The 26191-nt window shown below is 49.7% G+C and overlaps 1 protein-coding gene across 1 annotated transcript in view; it reads left to right on the top strand.

The window, feature by feature from the left end:
• Positions 1-26191, top strand: part of LOC137536628 (alpha-2-macroglobulin-like protein 1) — a 119773-nt gene that overhangs the window by 22974 nt on the left and 70608 nt on the right. Inside the window, exons 8-15 of the mRNA XM_068258879.1 lie at positions 1225-1339; positions 3792-3906; positions 6054-6172; positions 7796-7963; positions 12248-12478; positions 16090-16153; positions 25150-25295; positions 25715-25864. Of these exons, the coding sequence (XP_068114980.1) occupies positions 1225-1339; positions 3792-3906; positions 6054-6172; positions 7796-7963; positions 12248-12478; positions 16090-16153; positions 25150-25295; positions 25715-25864 (1108 nt within the window). The remainder of the gene's footprint in view (positions 1-1224; positions 1340-3791; positions 3907-6053; positions 6173-7795; positions 7964-12247; positions 12479-16089; positions 16154-25149; positions 25296-25714; positions 25865-26191) is intronic.

Here is a 26191-nt window from a genome sequence, read left to right on the forward strand (position 1 = left end):
GCTTTAGGTTCACTTTAACCATTTCTGCCTATGGGACGTGAGCCTCACATCCGCAGCGGCAGCTGCTAATGCCACTGGGACGCGCTAGTCACGTCCCTGCAGTTTGGGGTGCTGTGAGGGCAATCGTGCGGGCAAATGCCCTGTGCCAATCCGTGCATGTTCTCTGAGTATGAACACTGTTTTAGCTCAAAAACAGTGTTCATTCTGAAATCGATTCGCCGTGCTTCCTCCCGCCTCCTATTTCCGCCGCTTACCGCCGTCCATCCGTAGATTTCTAAATGGGAACAAAAGTTCCCATTTATTAATCTCCACGCAGGCCACCGTGATCGCAGGTCTCCATAGATACCTGCGTCACTTCCTTAGTTACAATGTAGCAACACATTGCTTCCTATTGCGTACGTATTGTACACTAATAGGAAGCGCTCAATGGGGACATCTTGTGGCCAAAATAGTAAAATTACATCTACTGATAAAATGTTTTTAATATCTATGTCAAGAGGGCTTAAAATTAGTAATGGATGTAAAACTGAAAAAATGCACCTTTATTTCCAAATAAAATATTGCCACTATACATTATACTAGGGATATAATTGTAACTTTGTAATAACCGGGACAAATAGCCAAATAAAATGTGTGGATTTTAATTACGGTAGCATGAATTATTTTAAAACTATAATGGCTGAAAACTAAGAAATAATGCATTTTTTCCATTTTTTTTCTTCTTATTCCCATTGTAATGCATTTAGCATAACAAAATTCTTAGCATAATGTACCACCCAAAGAAAGCCTAATTGGTGGTGGAAAAAACACGGTATAGATAAATAGTGATAAGTAGTGATAAAGTTATTGGGGTATGAAAGGAAGGAGCGCTGAAATGTGAAAATTCATCATGTCCATAAGGTGAAAAATACCCGCGGGCTTAAATGGTTAAGGGGTCTTTGATCCTTAAGGGGGACCAGAGACTTTAAAAAAAAATGGAGCTGTGATTACTGTGATTGGCTTATAGTTATCACAGGGTCAGGAGCCAATGAGATAGCTCCTGACCAGCTAAGTGAACACCAGGGAGGTCCTAAGCACTTCCATACCCTCCATGACATATATACTTCCTGGAGATTATCTTTAGATTTTTTTGATATTTAAAAAATGAAACAACAAATACCTATAATGAGCACATACAATAGTGATAGTGATAGTATCATGACTACTTCTGTTTCTCTTTTCCAGATACACCTTTGGGAAAGCAGTTCAGGGTGAGGTGAAAGCGATACTGTGCCGAGAAGCCATATGCTATTACTGGAGATTATGCTCCCAGGACTTGTACACGGAGTATACAGGACGGGTATGGAGCAGAGAAAAAACAACTTCTTACTTATACATAGCACTACGAAACTTCTATACATATGGAGTCCTATCAGGGTAAAGAGGGGGCGGAGCCAACCCATTTGTATGCTGCCATGGAGGCACTAAGGAAACAGGAACTAGGGCTGACTGGACAGCCCAAACCTTAACCTCTACGGGACAAGACAAGGCCAGGAGGTCGCAATAGCAGCATAGGGGGCGATATACAGGTTGGGAACGCGAAGAATCACTCATGTTCCCATGCCTGTCGGCCGGTGACGGTCAAACTGGAAGTGTTCGCCGGCGGGTGCAGAAGCATCTGAGCGGGGCTGCGAGGGCACCGATCGTCTGCAGGGGGCTGAGGGAAGCCCCAGGTGAGTTAATCTAATTTTTTTTGTTCACTTTAGGTTCACTTTAAGAGGAAATAAATATGGCAGATTCTAAATCCTTTTTAGTTCAGGTGTCCCTTAAATAAACACTGAACGTAAAAAAAAAATACTGAACTTACCCGGGACTTCCTCCAGCCTACGTAGTCCGTGAGGTCCCTCGGCGTCCTCCGTTACATGTGCGACCCAGCCAGGAGTCATCCGCAGCTTGTCTACGTGCCCAACACCGTGAGCATTCTACGCATACGCGGTTCTTGAAAGAATGAGCAGTGCATGCACAGAACACTCACAGCAACAGGTGTGTGATCGAGAAGGGCGGATGAGCCACACACGCTCAGTTGAACATGACTCCCGGCTAGGTCGCCCAGGTAACGGAGATGCCGGCGAGAGAATGTAGGGGACCTAGAGGATGCCGAGGGACCTCAAAGTGACAAACTACTCAGTGTTCCTTTAAGGGGCCTGATCTCGTCAGTACGGAGGTGTTTAAAGCACATCTGACCCAAGGAAAGCACAGAGATACATTCACGCAGGATCCACATACCCTGTGCATTGTCCGTTCCTTCCCCCCGGGGCCAGAGTTAGGACACATTCAAATTCTGGGGAGCCTCTGCGTGGCATATGTGACTATGGAAAATACTGCATTTTTTTGCACACTAAAGCCTGGTACACACCTTCAATTTTTACTCGCCAATCACTGACCAATTTTGGCACCTCTACTGTATGTAGTATGAGGGTTTATTTACACGATCTGCTCATAGTATTCAATATCTATTGAACCTCATTCTACATGGAGGTGTTAAAACTGACCAATGATTGGTTAATCACAATTGAATGTGTATACCAGACTTAAAACCTCTGCTCTAGACTTTGTAGGGATAGTAGCGGTTCCGGAATAGTTGGTCTGCAGTCAGTATTTGCATGAGAGTGTGCAAAGGGTTCATTGATTTTGCTTTTTGGAAGCTGTCTGGCAGTGGATCTAGTAGCCATAGCTCACAACTGTCCCTCTTTCGGAGGGACAGTCCCTCATTGAGAGCCCTGTCCCTCTGTCCTTCTTTCTCCCTCATTTGTCCCTCTTTCAGGACTTTGGCCTCAATTCACTAACCTTAACTTCTGTATTTAATAACCTTTCTGAGCTGTTTTACAGTTATCACCATGGTGATATAATTGTGATAACTGTAAAACAGCTCAGAAGAGTTATTAAAGACAGGAGTTAAGGTTAGTGAATTGAGGCCTATGTCTCTCTTTCTATGTAAATATATGTATCTTTGCTGAACAATGTGTTTGATTGACTCTAAACTTTATTCCCATCCTCTAAAGGGATACTGTAGGGGGGTCAGGGGAAAATGAGTTGAACTTCTAATGGTCCCCCGCAAACAACCTGTGCCCGTGCAGCCACTCCCCAATGCTCCGGCCCCACCTCCCGTTCACTTATGGAATTTCCGACTTTAAAGTCTGAAAACCACTACGCCTGCATTGCTGTGTCCTCGCTCCTGTTGATGTCACCAGGAGCGTACTGTGCAGGCCCAGTATGGTCTGTGCCTGCGCAGTACGCTCCTGGTGCCATCAGTGGGAGTGAGGACACGGCAATGCAGGCGCAGTGGTATTTCAGACTTTAAAGTCTGAAATTCCAGAAGTAAACCGGAGGCGGGGCTAGAGCATCGGTGAGTGGCTGCGCAGGCACAGGATGTCTGCGGGGGACCATTAGAAGCCCTGGGTAAGTTCAACTTATTTTCCCCCGACCCCCTACAGTATCCCTTTAAATTGATATATTTGTTATTGTTAAATATTGTTCAATTGTTAAAATGAAGGAAAATTAACCAGGATAGAAAGCACCAGTGTGGTTTGAATTATGAAACATAATTTTCTTATGAAATCTTTATAGTGTGCATTAGGGGTGTGTCAGGGGCATGGTTAGAGGTGTGGCAGGGGTGTGGCTTACATGTCCCTCTTTCTGATCTCGAAAAGTTTGGAGGTATGCTAGTAGCAGTTCCGGAATGGTTGGTCTGCAGTGAGTATTTGCATGAGAGTGTGAGAAGGGTTCATTGATTTTGCTCTCTCCACTAACAGACTGACAGAAATGGCTGCTTTGAAGTGGAAGTGCAGACAGAGACGTATAATCTAAATTCATACTACTATAAAATGAAGTTTGACGTGGAGGCCTTTCTTACCGAGGATGGGACAGGTAATGATTGAATATATATATATATATATATATATATATATATATATATATATATATATATGTAATACCTTTTTTTACTATTACTTTTATTATGGGCCCTTTAACACCTCTCATGGACTTTACATTTAATAATAGCACTTGTTAATTGGGTGCCAGCTGTTGTCGATGGTTTGAATATTGGTAATGTAATGTTACCTATATTCTACTATCGGCTTCTATCACCTATACTTTACACTAACCCCCGTTACCTACACCTAACACTAACCTCTCCCCACCTACGCCTAATACTAGCCTTACCCATTCCTATGCCTAACACTAACCTCCTACTTGCTCCTAACACTAACCTGCTACCTACTCCTATCACTAACTCTCCCACCTATGCCTAACACTAACCTCCCCCTAACTTCACCTAACACTAACCTACCCCTACTTACTCCTAACACTAACCCACCCTACCTACTCCTAACACCAACCTCCTACCTACTCCTAACATTAACCAACCCTTCCTACTCCTAACACTAACCTCCTACCTACTTTTAACACTAACTCCCCCACCTATGCCTAAAATCTTCACCTAACACTAACCTACCCCCTACCTACTCCTAACACTAATCCACCCTACCTATAGCTAACATTAACCTACCCCCTACCTACTCCTACCTATTCCTAACACTAACTACCCCACCTATGCCAAACACTAACCTCTACCCTACCTATGCAAACACTAACCTTCCATACCTATGCCTAACACTAACCTCCTACCTACTCCTAACACTAACTCCCCCACCTACGCCTAAAACTAACCTCCCCCAACCTACATATAACACTAACCTACCCTACCTACACCTAACACTAATCCACCCTACCTACACCTAACATCAACCTTCCCCTTCCTACTCTTAACACTAACCGCCTACTTACTCCTAACACTAACTCCCCCATCTACACCTAACACTAACCTCCCCCTACCTAATCTTATACTAATCTACCCCCTAACTACTTCTAACACTAACCCCCTATCTACTCCTAACATTAACTCCCCCACCTATACCTTACACTAACCTCCCCCTACCTAGTACTACACCTAACACTAACCTTCCATACCTATGACTAACACTAACCTACCCTACCTACACCTGACACTAACATATTCTACCTACCCCTAACACTAACCCACCCTACCTGCACCTAACACTAACTTCCCCCATACTTATGTCTAACACTAACCTGTATAGCTGAGCGCCGCAGCCAATAATGGTACTCAGCTATGCATATAACTGATACCATCACTCAGCTATACGTGTGTTGCAGCCAATCAGGAGTTGAGCTATAAACATCCAGCAAGGTAAAGCATTCCCTGTTGAATTCAACCTTGTTTCTGTAGATTCCACACTTAGGGCCCATTCACACTAGAAGCGCTTTTCTGAGCGTTTTGTGATTGATTAGCGTTTTTGAAATCGCTCCCATTCACTTTCATTAAAATCACGGGGAAAATCGCGGAAAAATCTGCAATTTTGCAATCGTGTATGCGAAAATCGTGGAGATTTTGCCACGATTTTTACCGCGATTTTAATGAAAGTGAATGGGAGCGATTTTAAAAACCGCTAATCAATCGCAAAACGCTCAGAAAAGCACTTCTAGTGTGAATGGGCCCTAATAGAGAAACCTAATCCTATGTTTATTGTTTGATAGAGGCGCTCATGCTTGCTGCACAGCAATAGCAGTTAAAGGCACCTGTTTTTTCACTGACCTGAGGAAGCGGGAAAGCACCAGCGAAACGCGTTGACATTTGTATGTGCTCTAATAAAACACCTTTTTCCAACAGGCTGGTCCAAATGCTTCAAGAGCGGTAAGATTACCTCTCTGTTTATAAAATCAAGAGCTTTAATTGCCTATCTTTTATGCATTGGGCGCCTCTGTTTTAAGTGTCTATGTTTATTGTGTTCTGTAATGGAGTTCTTACAATGGCCCAGTAGGCATTTCCTTGGCTTTATGAGGTGTACTGAGACATTTGCCTTTCCATACATTACTCTACATACAGTATATCTGTACTGTTTCCTGCTCATAGTGGGCCTGTATAAATTGAGTACTATCACCTAGGAGTACACAACCCACCTACATCATTTCTCTCTCACTTTCTTTGACAGGGAAACATATGAACGGTGTCGGAAGCTCCCGCATTTCAGCAATGATTGCTAAAGTGATGTTTGAGGAGACAGAAACTTCAGACTTCTACTACAAACCAAACTTGAGATACAAAGGAAGGGTAAGAAGTGTCACCTGGTTGTTTCATCCATAGAAGTGCCCAATAAGATACTAATACATCCAGTTTGCACACACATTTATTGGGACTGGCACCGGTGTGGTGTAGGGATCTCTGTAGCTGCCATATAGGGATCAGGGGGAAAAGACACATTTATGACGGGGGAAGCCAATTAGAAGCCGGCTGACCACAACCGCTGGACCACCGGGTAGAACCACCAGCAATCAGTCTGGAACCCCAGAAGCAAAGGTCTGAAGACATAAGGCCTATCTTATGCAGTAGAGAAGGAGTCCCACCTTTTTTTATTATTATTATTGTATAACATTTTTCATCCTCTTCTCTAAACAAAACACACAGCCACTGCACAATGCTGCCAACAGACGAGGGTACTGCTAAGGTTTTTTTGGCCTCAAACGGCACATTATTTGTTGTGCCCCCCACCACCCAAACCACCCTTCTTCAGTCATGGACCTCTTCGCCATGATGATAGGTAGCCAAAGGTGTCCCTTCGCCCCCCTCCCCCCCCCCCCCCAAAACAAAAGTAACCATCCAGAATAAGTAGGTAGCCAAGGGTGAGCCCGCCAGTATACGTAGTCAAGATGTCCCCCCCCAGTGTAGATAGCCACCCCTAGTGTAGGTAGCCAAAGGTCGTCCCCCCATACAGGGCATTAGTGTCAGTGCAGGTTTGTAGCTTCCTCCTGTCTCCTCATCCCCAGCAATCATAGACTTGCAGATCAGCAGCAACCCAAGAGAGCAGCGCAAAGTAACCGTGTGGCACACTTCAAATGCAATAAACAAGCAATGACCTCACCAGGGGTGTAACTATCCTGCATGCCCCCCCTTCCCCCCTGCAGAAAAAGATTGCATGGGGCCCCCTAGTTCTATATTCCCCCCGCCTCCCCCAAGGGACCAGGCAGGCAGCCGGTAAACAAACTTCCCCGCCACACCCTCCCACCAGGCAGAGTAGTGCAGGGAGGGTTATCTCTATCTGATGCCCTTCGCAGAGCTCCTGATCATGTGACTCCCACTGGTCATGTGATAGGGAGCCGGTGAATGGCAACAGAGAGAGTGCTGCTTCTGTGATGCACGGAGGAGTCCTGGAACAGGTAGCGAGTGTAATATTAGCTGCTTCCAGTGCTGCGGGTTTCCTCCGTACATCACAGCAGCAGCACTCTCTCTGCTGCCTTTCACCGCCTCCCGATCACATGACCGATGCAAGTCACATGATCAGGAGCTTGGGGAAGGGCAGCAGAGAGAGTGTTGCTGCTGTGATACATGGAGATCCGCAGTGCTGGACTCAGATAAGTAAAAAGCTCTGTGCACTACTCTGCATGCAGATGGGAGGAGGCGCTCCCAGACCCCCCTGCAATCACAGGGAGGTTGCGGGGGCTATTGTTATACCCATGGACCGCACTTGCCTAGTCCTAGCTGCACCCCTGCCAACAGACTGTCAGATGGCTGTTTCAAGCCTTGAGGTTACCCCTCAGAAGATTATAGTTCATCTTTGAGCCACATGAATTTCCACTAAAAATTCTCTATCAGCTTGGAGTTATGTTCTCCTCATTAACCATCCCTGCTGCAGATTCCAGACCACTGATTTATATCAGGCTCTTTGCTTTATTATAGCTGAGGTTGGAAAGTGCTGATGGACGGCCCATGAAGTCTCAGACGGTGTATCTGACGGAAGAATATGACAAGGTGGTGAAAGAGCACGTATACGAGACTGATGAGAGTGGGGAGGCCCGTTTCACCCTGCAGACAACGGCATGGAACAAACGTACCGTTCATCTGACAGTAAGTAAGGCATTAAAGGGTACCTGAACTAAGGAACAAAAAATATATGGTGGCCATACCTGGGACTTCTTCTGTGCCCCCATAAACTGCATGGCCAAACCTGGTGCTTCTTCTGTGCCCCGGTTGAGCCAACATTTTCGTAATTTCGCATTACTATAATTACGCATGCGAAATTTGCGATTACGACGCGAAATTACGGTAGCGTAATTGCCATTAAAATCGTAATTGAAAATACCGTAAGCGTAATTTTCAACGCGTAATTTCGCGTTTCGTTCATGCCGTAATTTCGCATTAAACGCTACCGTAATTTCACGTTAAACCGTAACGCTCCGTATAATGTAAAAAAGCCGCCGACTTTAAGGGTTAATAGCAAAGCCCCCTTAAATGCTAAGAGCCTCAAATTTGGAGAATATATTAAGGAGATCAGGAGGAATAAGAGGAAACATTTTTTATTCAAAAAGACCTTATAGTTTTTGAGAAAATCGATGTTAAATTTTCAAAGTAAAAATGTATACATTTAAAAACCCGCCGACTTTAACGGTTAATAGCAAAGCCTGCTTAAAGTTTAGGAACACCAAATTCCTAGGGTATATTAAGGGGATCAGTGGGAATAAGAGGAAAAACATTTTTTTCAAAAAGACCTTATAGTTTTTGAGAAAATCGATTTTTAAGTTTCAAGGGCAAAAATGTCTTTTAAATGCGGAAAATGTCAGTTTTTTTTGCACAGGTAACAATAGTGCATTATTTTCATAGATTCCCCCAAGTGGGAAGAGTTTTACTTACTTCGTTCTGAGTGTGGGAAATATAAAAAAAAACGACGTGGGGTCCCCCCTCCCAGACCTCTTTAACCCCTTGTCCCCCATGCAGGCTGGGATAGCCAGAATGCGGAGCACCGGCCGCGTGGGGCTCCGCACCCTGACTATACCAGCCCGCATGGTCCATGGATTGGGGGGTCTCGGAAGGGGAGGGGCAGCCAAGCTTTCCCCTCCCCCTCCGAGCCCTTGTCCAATCCAAGGACAAGGGGCTCTTCTCCACCTCCGATGGGCGGTGGAGGTGGAGGCCGCGATTTCCTGGGGGGGGGGGGTTCATGGTGGAATCTGGGAGTCCCCTTTAAAAAGGGGTCCCCCAGATGCCCACCCCCCCTCCCAGGAGAAATGAGTATAGAGGTACTTGTACCCCTTACCCATTTCCTTTAAGAGTTCAAAGTAAATAAACACACAAACACTTAGAAAAAGTATTTTAATTGAACAAAAAACATAACCACGAAAAAAAAGTCCTTTAATATTCTTAATTAACCATTAATACTTACCTGTCCCTTTAAATAAATGATCCCTCGAAATAGCCTCGGAAATGTTCTATCAGTTACAATGTAGCAAAGTTATTACAATGTAACAACTTTGTTACATTGTAACTACGCCGCACCCGACGTCATTCGCCGCTCAGCCGCCGCATACGTGTCTGCGCTTCACAGACCCGACAGAGCTCTGAGCTATATAGCTCAGAGCTCTCTAAGCATCTTTGAATTTGGGCTCCAAGGAGCCCCATTGGTCCTTAGTAGACCAATGGGGTTCCTTCTGATTTGAAGGAACCCCATTGGTCTGCTAAGGACCAATGGGGCTCCTTGGAGCCCAAATTCAAAGATGCTTAGAGAGCTCTGAGCTATATAGCTCAGAGCTCTGTCGGGTCCGTGCAGCACAGACGCGTATGCGGCGGCTGAGCGGCGAGTGACGTGGGGTGCGGCGTAGTTACAATGTAACAAAGTTGTTACATTGTAATAACTTTGTTACATTGTAACTGATAGAACATTTCTGAGGCTATTGCGAGGGATCATTTATTTAAAGGGACAGGTAAGTATTAATGGTTAATTAAAGAGACTCTGTAACATTAAAAACATCCCCTGGGGGGTACTCACCTCGGGTGGGGGAAGCCTCCGGATCCTAATGAGGCTTCCCACGCCGTCCTCTGTCCCACGGGGGTCTCTCCGCAGCCCTCCGAACAGCCGGCGACTGTGCCGACTGTCATTTCAATATTTACCTTTGCTGGCTCCAGCGGGGGCGCTGTGGCGGCTTTCCATTCCGAACTACACGGAAATACCCGATCTCATTCGGGTCCGCTCTACTGCGCAGGCGCAGGAGACTTGCGCCTGCGCAGTAGAGCGGACCCGACGGCGATCGGGTATTTCCGTGTAGTTCGGAATGGAAAGCCGTCAGAGCGCCTGCGCAGGAGCCAGGAAGGTAAATAATGACGTCACCGCTGCCCGGACTCCACGGAGGGCTGCAGCGAGACCCCTGACGGATGGAGGACGGCGTGGGAAGCCTCATTAGGATCCGGAGGCTTCCCCCACCCGAGGTGAGTACCCCCCAGGGGATATTTTTATGTTACAGTTCCTCTTTAAGAATACTAAAGGACTTTTTTCGTGGTTATGTTTTTTGTTCAATTAAAATACTTTTTCTAAGTGTTTGTGAGTTTATTTACTTTTAACTCTTAAAGGAAATGGGTAAGGGGTACAAGTACCTCTATACTCATTTCTCCTGGGAGGGGGGGTGGGCATCTGGGGGATCCCTTTTTAAAGGGGACTCCCAGATTCCACCATGAACCCCCCCCCTCCCCCAGGAAATCGCGGCCTCCACCTCCACCGCCCATCGGAGGTGGAGAAGAGCCCCTTGTCCTTGGATTGGACAAGGGCTCGGAGGGGGAGGGGAAAGCTTGGCTGCCCCTCCCCTTCCGAGACCCCCCAATCCATGGACCATGCGGGCTGGTATAGTCAGGGTGCGGAGCCCCACGCGGCCGGTGCTCCGCATTCTGGCTATCCCAGCCTGCATGGGGGACAAGGGGTTAAAGAGGTCTGGGAGGGGGGACCCCACGTCGTTTTTTTTATATTTCCCACACTCAGAACGAAGTAAGTAAAACTCTTCCCACTTGGGGGAATCTATGAAAATAATGCACTATTGTTACCTGTGCAAAAAAAACTGACATTTTCCGCATTTAAAAGACATTTTTGCCCTTGAAACTTAAAAATCGATTTTCTCAAAAACTATAAGGTCTTTTTGAAAAAAAAATGTTTCCTCTTATTCCCACTGATCCCCTTAATATACCCTAGGAATTTGGTGTTCCTAAACTTTAAGCAGGCTTTGCTATTAACCGTTAAAGTCGGCGGGTTTTTAAATGTATACATTTTTACTTTGAAACTTTAACATCGATTTTCTCAAAAACTATAAGGTTTTTTTGAAAAAAAATTTTTTCCTCTTATTCCTTCTGATCTCCTTAATATATTCTCCAAATTTGAGGCTCTTAGCATTTAAGGGGGCTTTGCTATTAACCCTTAAAATCGGCGGCTTTTTTATATTATACGGAGCGTTACGGTTTAACGCGAAATTACGGTAGCGTTAAATGCGAAATTACGGCATGAACAAATACCCATTGTAATGCGAAAATTACGCTTATGCGAAATTTCGCAAAATCCTTCTTCATTACGATTATGTACTTACGGCCATAATCGTAATTACACTAATTACGTGAAATTTCGCGAAATCGTAATTACGTCATTACGCTCATCTCTATTAAACTGCATGGCCAAACCTGGTGCTTCTTTTGTGCCACCATAAATTGCGTGGCCATATCTGGGGCTTCAGTTTAGGCCATATCTTGGGAGATCTCATTCTGAACGGGGGAAGGGGGGGGGGCATCCAAATACAGGTCTTTCTCTTCAGATCCTTTATCTGTAGCTGAAAATTCCCTCAGCTGTTCATATGATCTGTGAGAAAGCTGGCAGGCCCGAAACAAACAGTAAATTATTCCTTTGTGAATAGTGACAGAGAAGTGTAACCTAGCAACATGGTATGGCTCTAGCATCGACACCGACACAAATTGTTACAAACAGCTGGGTAATCAAAGCATTTTTTTCACACAGGCTGTGCTGAGAGACCTCTGAAAAGCTTTCTAGTATTGCTGGCTAAAATCTCTATAGGTATATGGGATTTACAGAAAAAAATCTTTGATAGTTGTTTTTTAATAACTCACCCGTTGGCACGTAATTCATTAGACAGGTGAAGCTCCACCCCTCCCTCAGCAAGAGTGTTGTGGTCATCTTTTCCTAAGTCTTCTGAAGCCCTAGCCATTCCCACCTGCGTTGCTGTGGCCCACCCCAAATTGGCAACCACCAATTAGGCCATGTCAGCACATATCTTGAATCAGGCAATAGTGGAATTCACTTGTAGACAAATGCATTTGCTTTATAGGATTAAACGGATTTGTAGAATTCAAGTGATTCTGTTTTCCCTCCAGGCCTCATATATAAAGAACAAGCCAGAGAGACAACTCAGGGTTCTCAATCCTTACTACCTGGATGCAGATCGAACTCTCCGTCCGTTTACATCAGCTACAAACAGCTTCATAAAGGTCCAACCACTGGACTATGTGCTGTCAAGTGACCAAGAACACCCAATAGAAATTGACTACATCATCCGTGGGAGCGAGCTCTACACTGAAGAGAGCACTGTGGATTTGCATTATGTGGTACATTTCTTTGGTTCTGTTTTAAAAAATGACACACCTCCTGACTTTTTGAATTAAGAAAGAGGGACACCTTTAAAGGGGGTTGTAATATCCAAAAATAAAAAATTGCTTAAAAATAGTTAGTGCCCCAAATATATATGTAAACCCCTTTTTTTCTACAATAAGTGGCTATTTGTCCATTAATTTGTAAATCCTGGTATTTGTTATTTGACTGGTCTGTGTGCCTTAGCTGAACTGTGCCAAACTTTACAGTGCCAACAGAATTATGGGAAGTAATTTTTTTTCTAGCAACAAGCTTACCACAAAATACAGACAACAGAAACTTCCCATTTCAGATAAGATACAGACACTATGACCAGTAGGTAATTGACCCCCCCCCCCCCCTCCTTTTCAAGAGTTTACACAATGATGTAAGCCTGTTATCTAGGTGATGTTGCTGTGGGAGGGATAGTTATCAGTAAAATAAGCAGTAAATTAACGCTGAACTGGATTTAAAAAAAAAGAAAAGGGCAGAAGTGATGTCACTTGTTTGCATCACAGAGAAGCAGCAAAGATGGCAACCAGCAGAAATTATCTTTTTCATATTATTTTCTCATGTCCTGCCCAGTTAGACAAGTTGGCTCCTCCTATTGGCTGTCTCCTTTGTCTTTCCATGTTACCGAATGGCTGTTTGTTTGTTACCGACAGATCCAGGCTGGAAGTAAAATACCAAACATCTCACTTGTTTTACCACATTGACATTTATTGAGATATTTACCGCATAAGTTGGTAGTTTATATCACTAGTCGGTAATGTTACTTTTCCATGCAGTAACAGCCTGAGTGAATTGACAGTTTACAAGATGTTCCGTAAGATCAGCTGTTTTCTGCTTTATGGCATGTGGTAATACTCTGTCAGTTGAAGCGAATGTTACACAAATGTTACATTATAAAACCCCAGGATTTTTAAAGGGAACCAGAGACGAAGCACCCTCATGTATTTTACCATATATATCAGTGGGAACATTAGAGAAAACACCTACCCTGCTTTCTGTTTCTTTCTGCACTGCACAGCTTGTTTCTTAGCAGCCCTGATAAAATCCCCGACTGAGCATTCAGTCTGGCTTTGCTCAGGAATCCTTATAGCTGAGTCTGTGTTTTCTGGTGTCTTTTCAAGCCCAAGTCTGCCCTCTGCTGGCTCTGCTCAGGAATCATTATAGCTGAGTCATTATAGCAAAGGCAGACTGAATGCTCAGTCAGGGATTTTATCAGGGCTGGTAAGAAACAAGCTGTGCAGTGCAGAATGAAACAGAAAGCAGGGTAGGTGTTTTCTCTAATGTTCCCACTGATATATATGGTAAAATACATGAGGGTTCCTCATCTCTGGTTCTCTTTAAGTATCACACCTAACTCTCCCCAGGTGACTGCTCGATTGCTCAACCCCCTACCTACCCCCCCCCACCCCCACACACGCACATACCTGCCTATTTAACACCCCCCGCCACCCCTTCCACTGCTGTAATATCCATAACTGAAAAATTGCCTAAAAATAGCTAGTGACCCAAATATTAATGTAAACCCCTTTTTTTTCTTAAATAAGTCCATATATGTCCCCTAATTTGTAATTATTCCTCACCCTCCTTCAGGGGCGCACTGACAACTCATGGGGCCCCCGGGCAATAGGAGATTATGGGGTCCCCATACCAGTGTTTCCCACCTTTCACATTATATTTTTACAGACTAAGATATAATAATTTACTGACAACAGTAAATATGTTATATTGTGATATTTTATACCGATGAAAACTCCTGCGCCGCGCGCAGCGCGGTGCGCCGAAAAATGGGTGTGGTCACGCAACAGAATGTGGGCGTGGTCATGGGTGGGGCAAAATATACATGACCTTAGCAGTGGTGTAAAAGGTCTGCCGGGGAAGTTTGAACTCTGCCGTAGTGTATCCCCCAAAATACATGTAATCTGACAGCATTTCACCAAAAATCCATGCAATTTGGCAGAGGTTTCTCCAAAATACAGATAATATGGCAGTCGTTCCCCCAAAATAGACGTTATCTGGCAGCAGCGGTTCCCCCAAATACACATAATTTGGCTGCAGATCACCGAAAATACATGTAGCAGCAGTGGTTCCCCCAAAATACACAGAATCTGGAAGCAGCAGTTCCCCCATTATAAACAATCTGGCAGCGGTTCCCCAAAAATACACATAATCTGGCAGCTGTTTCTCAAAATACACTTAATCTGGCAGCAGTTCCCCCAAAATAGGTGCCCCCAGTATAGGTAACCAGGTCAAAAGGTATCCCCAGTGGAAGTAACCAGGTCTATAGGTTTTCCCAGTGCAGGTATCCAGGTCTATAGGATGTCCCCAGTATAAGTAGCCTAGTCTACATGTGTCCCCAGAATAGGTAACCAGGTCTATAGATGTCCCCATTTAAGATAGCCAGGTCTATAGGTGTCCCCAGTATAGGTAGCCTGGTCTACAGGTGTCTCCAGAATAGGTAGCCAGGCCTATAGGTGTCCCCAGTACAGACAGCCAGGTCTATAGGTGTCCCCAGTACAGATAGCCAGGTCTATAGGTGTCTCCTGTATAGATAGCCAGGTCTATAGGTGTCTCCTGTATAGATAGCCAGGTCTTTAGGTGTCCCCAGTATATGTAGCCAGGTGTATAGGTGTCCCCAGTATAGCTAGGTCTATAGGTGCCCCCAGTATATACAGCCAGGTCTATAGGTGCCCCCAGTATATGTAGCTAGTTCTATAAGTGCCCCCAGTATATGTAGTCAGGTGTATAAGTGTCCCCCAGTATATGCAGCCAGGTGTATAGGTCTCCCCAGTATATGCAGCCAGGTGTATAGGTCTCCCCAGTATAGCCAGGTCTATAGGTGCCCTCAGTATATGTAGCTAGGTCTGTAAGTGCCCCCAGTATATGCAGCCAGGCTTGTAGTGCCTCCAGGAGGGGAGACAGCCAGCGAAGAAGGGCGATTTGCATAGCAGCGGAGAAGGGGGGAAGCTTCCCCCCCCTTCTCTCACCTTGGGGCTCCCCTACCTGGCTCTCCCCTCCGTAATCTGTAAAGTGTCGGGCCGGCGCAGCAGGTAGTGGCTGACAGCGGGCGGAGACTTACCGCTGTTCAGCCACCGGAGGGAGTGCTGATCTGTGTGCCACTAGTCTGGGCTTGAGAAGCCCAGACTAGTGGCACACAGATCAGCGCTCCCTCCGGTGGCTGAACAGCGGTAAGTCTCCGCCCGCTGTCAGCCGCTGCGCCAACACTTTACAGATTCAGGAGGGGAGAGCCAGGAAGGGGGGCCCCAAGGTGAGAGAAGGGGGGGAAACTTCCCCCCTTCTCCGCTGCTATGCAAATCGCCCTCCTTCGCTGGCGGTCTCCCCTCCTGCTCAGGTCTCTCTGGCGGTGGCGGGCCCCCCCTGACCACGGGCCCTCGGTCCGTGCCCGAGTGCCCTAATGGTCAGTCCGCCCCTGCCCCCCTTCCTACTTCCAGCCCCCCTTCCCCCAAAGAAAAATGTAAAAGCGACACCTCTAACTGCTCTCCACCCTGAGGTATGCTGCAAGTTGCACTGGCTGTTCTGTCTTTATTTCCTGTGTTTTACAATCATTTATCTGTTGAAGGTCATGTCAAGAGGAAGCATTGTGCTCAACGGAGAGAAGAAAATCCCGATAAATACCAACTCTGGTAATTGTTATGCTTAGTTCTATAGATAATGGCATAGGTATGTGTATGTTGTGTGACCCTTGTGTTTCACCCCCTCCCACCACCTCTGTTTTGAACTGCACCAAGAACATTCCTCCGGCACTTGGTAAGTGTTTTTTTTCATCTGTAACTTCCTTGTCTACAGTCGGGAGGTCATGACAATAGACAAATCCCAGAATCCCATTCTGTGTAGGAACATGGCACCACGTTCCTACACAGCAACAGCAAGTGGAATTTGCCACAGTCTAATCATTCAGGGGAACTGTAATGCCTGGTACACACAATGCGATTTTACGTCACATTAACAGTCCAATTGATTATTTCCAACAGGTTCAATCTGATTTCCAATCAATTTCCCAATTCATTTTCCGTTCACTTCTATACAAAATGGATCAGAAAATCAATCGGATATCAGATTGGGGTGTACAAGATACAGAGGCGCCAAAACAATAAAAGGTAATTAAATGAACTTAAAAAACCAACTGGTTAAACAGAGGAGGCAGCGGTGGTCTTACCCCCTCCAAACAGACACAGGCAAGGACTGCGATTCAGACAGTCAACAATTTATTCGGAACTCCAAAAAACAATGCAACGCGTTTCACGGGCCATACATCCCGCTTCCTCAGGCAAAATACAGTAGGAGTCACAGCATCTGTATTATATCAGCGAGCTCGGTGCCTCTGTCTGGATATCAGATTGGACCTGTGTGAAATACTCTATAAAGGTGGCCATACACTCGTTAGATTAGCAGCAGATACTATAGATCATCAGTAGATTTTCTGATCTATCTGATGTGTTTAGGAACATTTTTTACTAGGAACAGATTTCCAATAGATTTCAGTATGAAATCTATTGAAAATCGATCTTATGGCATTTTTTTGCCATCAGATTTCCATTAGGTCCAATGCAAAATGATAAGCAATCTCATTAGATCGACCTAGATTTTCCAGCATGTCAGATCGATTGAAATAGAAATTGACCGCAAATTGATCGATCAGCCAATCGATTTGCGATCGATCGATTTCAATCGATCGGCCGCTAATCGGCTTAGTGTATGGCCCCTTTACTCGACAGTCATTGATTGGGTGTTTCATAACTTTGTCTCTCTTCTTTCTGGGCAAAGCATGGAACTTATCAGCATCCCCTCATAATACTCATATATTTCTATATCTTGTAGGTAAAAAAATAGTATGAATAATGTCAGCAAACTGATATCAGACTTTAGCCAATCAAAGACAATTGAATCTGAGCGGCTTTTTAGGAACTCACAGAGAGAGCTCAATGTATCACAGGCCAGCCTGCCTACACTTCTGTCATTTCAGCACCTTGGACAGCTCAGCACTGATCTGATGTACAGTGCAATTAGAAGCAAGGGGAAAGGCCTGTCAGGATTCTAGGCAACCTGCTGACTGCCCTCCTCTAATCATTGATAAATGAAAGTGGACCTGAACTCAGAAAGAATTCTGCTCTAAAAGATACACAACCGCATAATCCTCTTTAAACAAAAAACATGTATTTATTACACCTGATACAAATCCTAAAATAAATCTGCACATTTTCTACTTCCTGTTTCATGGAAGCAGACATATTGTTAAAGAGAGTCTGAAGCGAGAATAGATCTCGCTTCAGACCTCATAGCTAGCAGGGGCACGTGTGCCCCTGCTAAAACGCCGCTATAGCGCGGCTTAACGGGGGTCCCTGTCCCCCCAAACCCCCTCCGTGCAGCGGGGGAGCGCTTCCTGGTTGGGGCAGGGCTAACCGCCGCAGCCCTGCCCCATGCGCGTCTGTCAGACGCGTATCTCCGCCTCTCCCCCGCCCCTCTCAGTCTTCCTTCACTGAGAGGGGCGGGGGAGAGGCGGGGATGCGCGTCTGATAGACGCGACTGGAGGCAGGGCTGCAGCCGTTAGCCCTGCCTCCAGGAAGAAGAATACGAGCGACCATTTTCCGACCAACTTTTGCGGGGGGTGGGTTGGGGGTGAAGGGACCCCCGTTAAGCCGCGGGATAGCAGCGTTTTAGCAGGGGCACACGTGCCCCTGCTATATATAAGACCTGAAGCGAGATTTAGTCTCGCTTCAGTGTCTCTTTAAGTCTGTGCTTTCAAATGGGATTATTATTATTATTTAGTATTTATATAGCGCCGACATATTACGCAGCACTGTACAGTATATATATATATATATCTTGTCACTAACTGACTGTCCCTCAAAGGAGCTCACAATCTAATCCCTACCATTGCCATATGTCTATATTATGTAGTGTAAGTACTGTAGTCTAGGGCCAATTTTTTAGGGGGATCCAATTAACTTATCCGTATGTTTTTGGAATGTGGGAGGAAACCGGAGTGCCCGGAGGAAACCCACGCAGACACGGAGAGAACATACAAACTCTTTGCAGATAGTGCCCTGGCTGGGATTTCAACCAGGGACCCAGCGCTGCAAGGCGAGAGAGCTAACCACTACGCCACCGTGCTGCTTATCTGCTGTGGCAGTCATGTGACACAGGGGAGGGAGCAGATTACAACTTGTGATTAGACACAAATGAGGGTGAATTAGACAGGCTAAACTCTCTGAATACACACAGGGTGCATTTCTCTACGTTTTCCTTCTGTCCTGTGCAAGAGTTCAGGTCCACTTTAAAGTGAACCCGAGCCGAAGTTTGGGTTCAAAAAAAGATCTTTAAGTCTCTTTCACACTACATGCGATTCCGATTTTTTTTTTTTTTGTACAGTCCGATTTTTTTGTTCTGATTCCAAAAAGTACTGCATGCTGCTATGTTTTTTAATCGGATGGTATAAAATATCGGAATCGCATGTAGTGTGCTAGAGGCCTCTCACTGAAAAGAGGGAAGCCTCAGGATCCTATTGTATATATCCTATAGTCGGCATCCCCCCATTGCAGAGGGGGCCACGCAGCTCCACTTCCTTGTTAATGGCTGCGTTGTAGCTGCGCAAGCCCGTTCACTCATGTGCAGTAGCATGGAGCCCATGACTCCGGCTAATTGAGCATGCATGGGCGGGCTCACTGCGTATGCACGAGCGGGCTCACTGCGTATGCACGGGCGGGCTCACTGCGTATGCACGGGCGGGCTCACTGCGTATGCACGGGCGGGCTCACTGCGTATGTACGGGCGGGCTCACTGCGTATGTACAGGCGGGCTCACTGCGTATGCACGGGCGGGCTCACTGCGTATGCACGGGCGGGCTCACTGCGTATGCACGGCTCAGGCTCACTGCGTATGCACGGGCGGGCTCACTGCGTATGCACGGCTCAGGCTCACTGCGTATGCACGGGCGGGCTCACAGCGTATGTACGGGCGGGCTCACTGCGTATGCACGGCTCAGGCTCACTGCGTATGCACGGGCGGGCTCACTGCGTATGCACGGCTCAGGCTCACTGCGTATGCACGGGCGGGCTCACTGCGTATGCACGGGCGGGCTCACTGCGTATGCACAGGCGGGCTCACTGCGTATGCACGGGCGGGCTCACTGCGTATGCACGGCTCAGGCTCACTGCGTATGCACGGGCGGGCTCACTGCGTATGCACGGCTCAGGCTCACTGCGTATGCACGGGCGGGCTCACTGCGTATGTACGGACGGGCTCACTGCATATGCACGGCTCAGGCTCACTGCGTATGCACGGGCGGGCTCACTGCGTATGCACGGCTCAGGCTCACTGCGTATGCACGGGCGGGCTCACTGCGTATGCACGGCTCAGGCTCACTGCGTATGCACGGGCGGGCTCACAGCGTATGTACGGGCGGGCTCACTGCGTATGCACGGCTCAGGCTCACTGCGTATGCACGGGCGGGCTCACTGCGTATGCACGGCTCAGGCTCACTGCGTATGCACGGGCGGGCTCACTGCGTATGCACGGGCGGGCTCACTGCGTATGCACAGGCGGGCTCACTGCGTATGCACGGGCGGGCTCACTGCGTATGCACGGCTCAGGCTCACTGCGTATGCACGGGCGGGCTCACTGCGTATGCACGGCTCAGGCTCACTGCGTATGCACGGGCGGGCTCACTGCGTATGTACGGACGGGCTCACTGCATATGCACGGCTCAGGCTCACTGCGTATGCACGGGCGGGCTCACTGCGTATGCACGGCTCAGGCTCACTGCGTATGCACGGGCGGGCTCACTGCGTATGCACGGCTCAGGCTCACTGCGTATGCACGGGCGGGCTCACAGCGTATGTACGGGCGGGCTCACTGCGTATGCACGGCTCAGGCTCACTGCGTATGCACGGGCGGGCTCACTGCGTATGCACGGCTCAGGCTCACTGCGTATGCACGGGCGGGCTCACTGCGTATGCACGGGCGGGCTCACTGCGTATGCACGGGCGGGCTCACTGCGTATGCACGGGCGGGCTCACTGCGTATGCACGGGCGGGCTCACTGCGTATGCACGGGCGGGCTCACTGCGTATGCACGGCTCAGGCTCACTGCGTATGCACGGGCGGGCTCACTGCGTATGCACGGCTCAGGCTCACTGCGTATGCACGGGCGGGCTCACTGCGTATGTACGGACGGGCTCACTGCGTATGCACGGCTCAGGCTCACTGCGTATGCACGGGCGGGCTCACTGCGTATGTACGGGTGGGCTCACTGCGTATGCACGGGCGGGCTCACTGCGTATGCACGGGCGGGCTCACTGCGTATGCGCTGGCGGGCTCACTGCGTATGCACGGGCGGGCTCACTGCGTATGCATGGCTCAGGCTCACTGCGTATGCACGGGCGGGCTCACTGCGTATGCACGGCTCAGGCTCACTGCGTATGCACGGGCGGGCTCACTGCGTATGTACGGGTGGGCTCACTGCGTATGCACGGCTCAGGCTCACTGCGTATGCACGGGCAGGCTCACTGCGTATGTACGGGCGGGCTCACTGCGTATGTACGGCGGGCTCACTGCGTATGCACGGGCGGGCTCACTGCGTATGCACGGCTCAGGCTCACTGCGTATGCACGGGCGGGCTCACTGCGTATGCACGGCTCAGGCTCACTGCGTATGCACGGGCGGGCTCACTGCGTATGTACGGGCGGGCTCACTGCGTATGCACGGCTCAGGCTCACTGCGTATGCACGGGCGGGCTCACTGCGTATGCACGGGCGGGCTCACTGCGTATGCACGGGCGGGCTCACTGCGTATGTACGGGCGGGCTCACTGCGTATGCACGGGTGGGCTCACTGCGTATGCACGGGCGGGCTCACTGCGTATGCACGGGCGGGCTCACTGCGTATGCACGGGGGGGCTCACTGCGTATGTACGGGCGGGCTCACTGCGTATGCATGGGCGGGCTCACTGCGTATGTACGGGTGGGCTCACTGCGTATGCACGGCTCAGGCTCACTGTGTATGCACGGGCAGGCTCACTGCGTATGTACGGGCGGGCTCACTGCGTATGTACGGCGGGCTCACTGCGTATGCACGGGCGGGCTCACTGCGTATGCACGGCTCAGGCTCACTGCGTATGCACGGGCGGGCTCACTGCGTATGCACGGCTCAGGCTCACTGCGTATGCACGGGCGGGCTCACTGCGTATGTACGGGCGGGCTCACTGCGTATGCACGGCTCAGGCTCACTGCGTATGCACGGGCGGGCTCACTGCGTATGCACGGGCGGGCTCACTGCGTATGTACGGGCGGGCTCACTGCGTATGCACGGGTGGGCTCACTGCGTATGCACGGGCGGGCTCACTGCGTATGCACGGGCGGGCTCACTGCGTATGCACGGGGGGGCTCACTGCGTATGTACGGGCGGGCTCACTGCGTATGCACGGGCGGGCTCACTGCGTATGCACGGCTCAGGCTCACTGCGTATGCACGGGCGGGCTCACTGCGTATGCACGGGCGGGCTCACTGCGTATGCACGGGCGGGCTCACTGCGTATGCACGGGCGGACTCACTGCGTATGTACGGGCGGGCTCACTGCGTATGCACGGGCGGGCTCACTGCGTATGCGCTGGCGGGCTCACTGCGTATGCACGGGCGGGCTCACTGCGTATGCATGGCTCAGGCTCACTGCGTATGCACGGGCGGGCTCACTGCGTATGCACGGCTCAGGCTCACTGCGTATGCACGGGCGGGCTCACTGCGTATGTACGGGTGGGCTCACTGCGTATGCACGGCTCAGGCTCACTGCGTATGCACGGGCAGGCTCACTGCGTATGTACGGGCGGGCTCACTGCGTATGTACGGCGGGCTCACTGCGTATGCACGGGCGGGCTCACTGCGTATGCACGGCTCAGGCTCACTGCGTATGCACGGGCGGGCTCACTGCGTATGCACGGCTCAGGCTCACTGCGTATGCACGGGCGGGCTCACTGCGTATGTACGGGCGGGCTCACTGCGTATGCACGGCTCAGGCTCACTGCGTATGCACGGGCGGGCTCACTGCGTATGCACGGGCGGGCTCACTGCGTATGCACGGGCGGGCTCACTGCGTATGTACGGGCGGGCTCACTGCGTATGCACGGGTGGGCTCACTGCGTATGCACGGGCGGGCTCACTGCGTATGCACGGGCGGGCTCACTGCGTATGCACGGGCGGGCTCACTGCGTATGCACGGGGGGGCTCACTGCGTATGCATGGGCGGGCTCACTGCGTATGTACGGGTGGGCTCACTGCGTATGCACGGCTCAGGCTCACTGCGTATGCACGGGCAGGCTCACTGCGTATGTACGGGCGGGCTCACTGCGTATGTACGGCGGGCTCACTGCGTATGCACGGGCGGGCTCACTGCGTATGCACGGCTCAGGCTCACTGCGTATGCACGGGCGGGCTCACTGCGTATGCACGGCTCAGGCTCACTGCGTATGCACGGGCGGGCTCACTGCGTATGTACGGGCGGGCTCACTGCGTATGCACGGCTCAGGCTCACTGCGTATGCACGGGCGGGCTCACTGTGTATGCACGGGCGGGCTCACTGCGTATGTACGGGCGGGCTCACTGCGTATGCACGGGTGGGCTCACTGCGTATGCACGGGTGGGCTCACTGCGTATGCACGGGCGGGCTCACTGCGTATGCACGGGCGGGCTCACTGCGTATGCACGGGGGGGCTCACTGCGTATGTACGGGCGGGCTCACTGCGTATGCATGGGCGGGCTCACTGCGTATGTACGGGCGGGCTCACTGCGTATGCACGGCTCAGGCTCACTGCGTATGCACGGGCGGGCTCACTGCGTATGCACGGGCGGGCTCACTGCGTATGCACGGGCGGGCTCACTGCGTATGCACGGGCGGACTCACTGCGTATGTACGGGCGGGCTCACTGCGTATGCACGGCTCAGGCTCACTGCGTATGTACGGGCAGGCTCACTGCGTATGTACGGGCGGGCTCACTGCGTATGCACGGGCGGGCTCACTGCGTATGCACTGGTGGGCTCACTGCGTATGCACTGGTGGGCTCACTGCGTATGCACGGGGGGCTCACTGCGTATGCACGGCTCAGGCTCACTGCGTATGCACGGGCGGGCTCACTGCATATGGACGGGTGGGCTCACTGCGTATGCAAGGGCGGGCTCACTGCGTATGTACGGGCGGGCTCACTGCGTATGCACGGGCGGGCTCACTGCGTATGCACGGGCGGGCTCACTGCGTATGCACGGGCGGGCTCACTGCGTATGCACGGGCGGGCTCACTGGGTATGCACGGGGGGGCTCACTGCGTATGCACGGGCGGGCTTACTGCGTATGCACGGGGGGGCTCACTACGTATGCACGGGCGGGCTCACTGCGTATGCACGGGCGGGCTCACTGCGTAAGCACGGGGGGGGTTCACTGCGTATGCACGGGCGGGCTCACTGCGTATGCACGGGCGGGCTCACTGCGTAAGCACGGGCGGGCTCACTGCGTATGCACGGGCGGGCTCACTGCGTATGCACGGGCGGGCTCACTGCGTATGCACGGGCGGGCTCACTGCGTATGCACGGGCGGGCTCACTGCGTATGCACGGCTCAGGCTCACTGCGTATGCACGGGCGGGCTCACTGCGCATGCGCGGACGGGCTCACTGCGTATGTATGGGTGGGCTCACTGCGTATGCACGGGTGGGCTCAGTCGGCTATTGCGCAGCCATGAATAAGGAAGTGGAGCTGCGAGGCCCCAATCTGATTAGCAACAAAGCCTTGTCGCTAATCCGGGGTCTGCGCTCAGTGACGGGGGACATTAGAATAGAAAGGGAAGCCTCAATAGGATCCTGAGGCTTCCCTCTCTTTAGGTAAGTATCTGATTTTGTACCCGAGCTTTGGCTCAGGTACTCTTTAAGAACATTTTCACTAGGATGGCATATTCTTACTACCTAAACCTCCATCATGAGCTTCCCATATCCATCCATGTCCCCCATGTTCCTGCCTACGACCATCATGTTCCACACCCACTGCGCTGCTGCCCATGTTCATCATGTGCCATGTCCCCAGTGCTGCTTCCCATGTTTATCATGTGCCTAGTCCGCCATGTTCCTGCCCATGTTTATCATGTGCCACGTCCTCTGCACTGCTGCCCATGTTTATCATGTGCCACGTCCCCCACGTTCCTGCCCATGACTATCATGTGCCACACCTCATGTGCCATGTACTCTACACACCCCCTGTGCTGCCCATGTCCATCATAATCATATGCCACCCATGTCCATCATATGCCACGCCCCCTGTGCTGCCCATGTCCATCATGTGCTTCCCATGTGTGCAGGTGTACACTCCCACACCTAATAGGCATATTTGGGGGGGGGGGAGCTTGAGGAAGGAGGTGGCTGACAACCAGCATATGGAGGTACAATCCACCAGCCATAAGAATGGCGATATCTGAAGAATAAAATGATGCTTTTATTCCTTTATTTTCATTAGCGTGCTAATATTTATCATGTTTTATTATCGGTATTACATTTTTTTTAATTCAGGTCCACTTAAAGTTTGCATCTCATTGATTATCTTTGATCTTCATCTACTCGTATCACATTATTAACATGCCCCTTCTCCTTCTAGTGACGATGGGTACCATGGAACTGCTCCTTCCAGTCACTGCCACGCTCGCTCCCACAGCGCACATACTGGCTTACGTGTTGCTTGGCAACAGATGCATCATAGCAGACACCGAACAGTTCCAAGTCTGCAAATGCTTTAACAATAAGGTAAATATATTTATCTCAATCTCCAGCTGCAACAAAAAGCTCCATCTCCTCATGGGAGATTCTCAGTATTACCTTTATTTTATTTTAATAACCGTTGTCTATTAAAAGGTGGCCATTAACGGTACAATTTTTTCATCAGATGCGATCTTGCAACACAATTTGAACGATTGTAACTAATCGGAAGGCAATTATAAAATCTGATTTCCGATTATCTTTTTCTGCCAGGTCACATGAGTTGTAATTGGGCTTTACACTGCAAACATCCTTGTTTTGATTGCATGTCTTCCAGGGCCGAATTTAGGCAAAGGCAACACAGGCACTTGCCTGGGGCCCAGTGAGATCCGGGGCACATGCTGTGGACTGTCAATGGAGGGTTGACATTGTCTTGCTAAACTTGTCATCACATCCTGTATTTCCAGGTGTCTCTGGCATTTTCGGAGGAGGTGGTGTCCCCAGGTTCAAAGACTACACTCCACGTCAATGCGCAGCCGGGGTCTTTGTGTTCAGTGAGGTCGGTGGATGAAGGAGTCCTCCTCCTGAGACCTGAATCGGACATTTCCAGTGATACAGTAAGTCTTGTGCTTTCTCCTTATCAACTCAGTGCACCCAGGAAAGTAGACCATGCAGCTACCAGGGGGCCTTGCAGTGTAGGAGCCCTGTGCAGCCTGGCCATGCAGCCCTGGTGGGCCCAGCAGTGTAGGAGCCCCGTGCAGCCTGGCCATGCAGCTATGGTTGGGCCCAGCAGTGTAGGAGCCCTGTGCAGCCTAGCCATGCAGCTATGGTGGGGCCCAGCAGTGTAGGAGCCCTGTGCAGCCTAGCCATGCAGCTATGGTGGGGCCCAGCAGTGTAAGAGCCCTGTGCAGCCTGGCCATGCAGCTCTGGTGGGCCCAGCAGTG

This window comes from Hyperolius riggenbachi, chromosome 10 (genome assembly GCF_040937935.1).
Source record: "Hyperolius riggenbachi isolate aHypRig1 chromosome 10, aHypRig1.pri, whole genome shotgun sequence".
NCBI lineage: Eukaryota > Metazoa > Chordata > Amphibia > Anura > Hyperoliidae > Hyperolius > Hyperolius riggenbachi.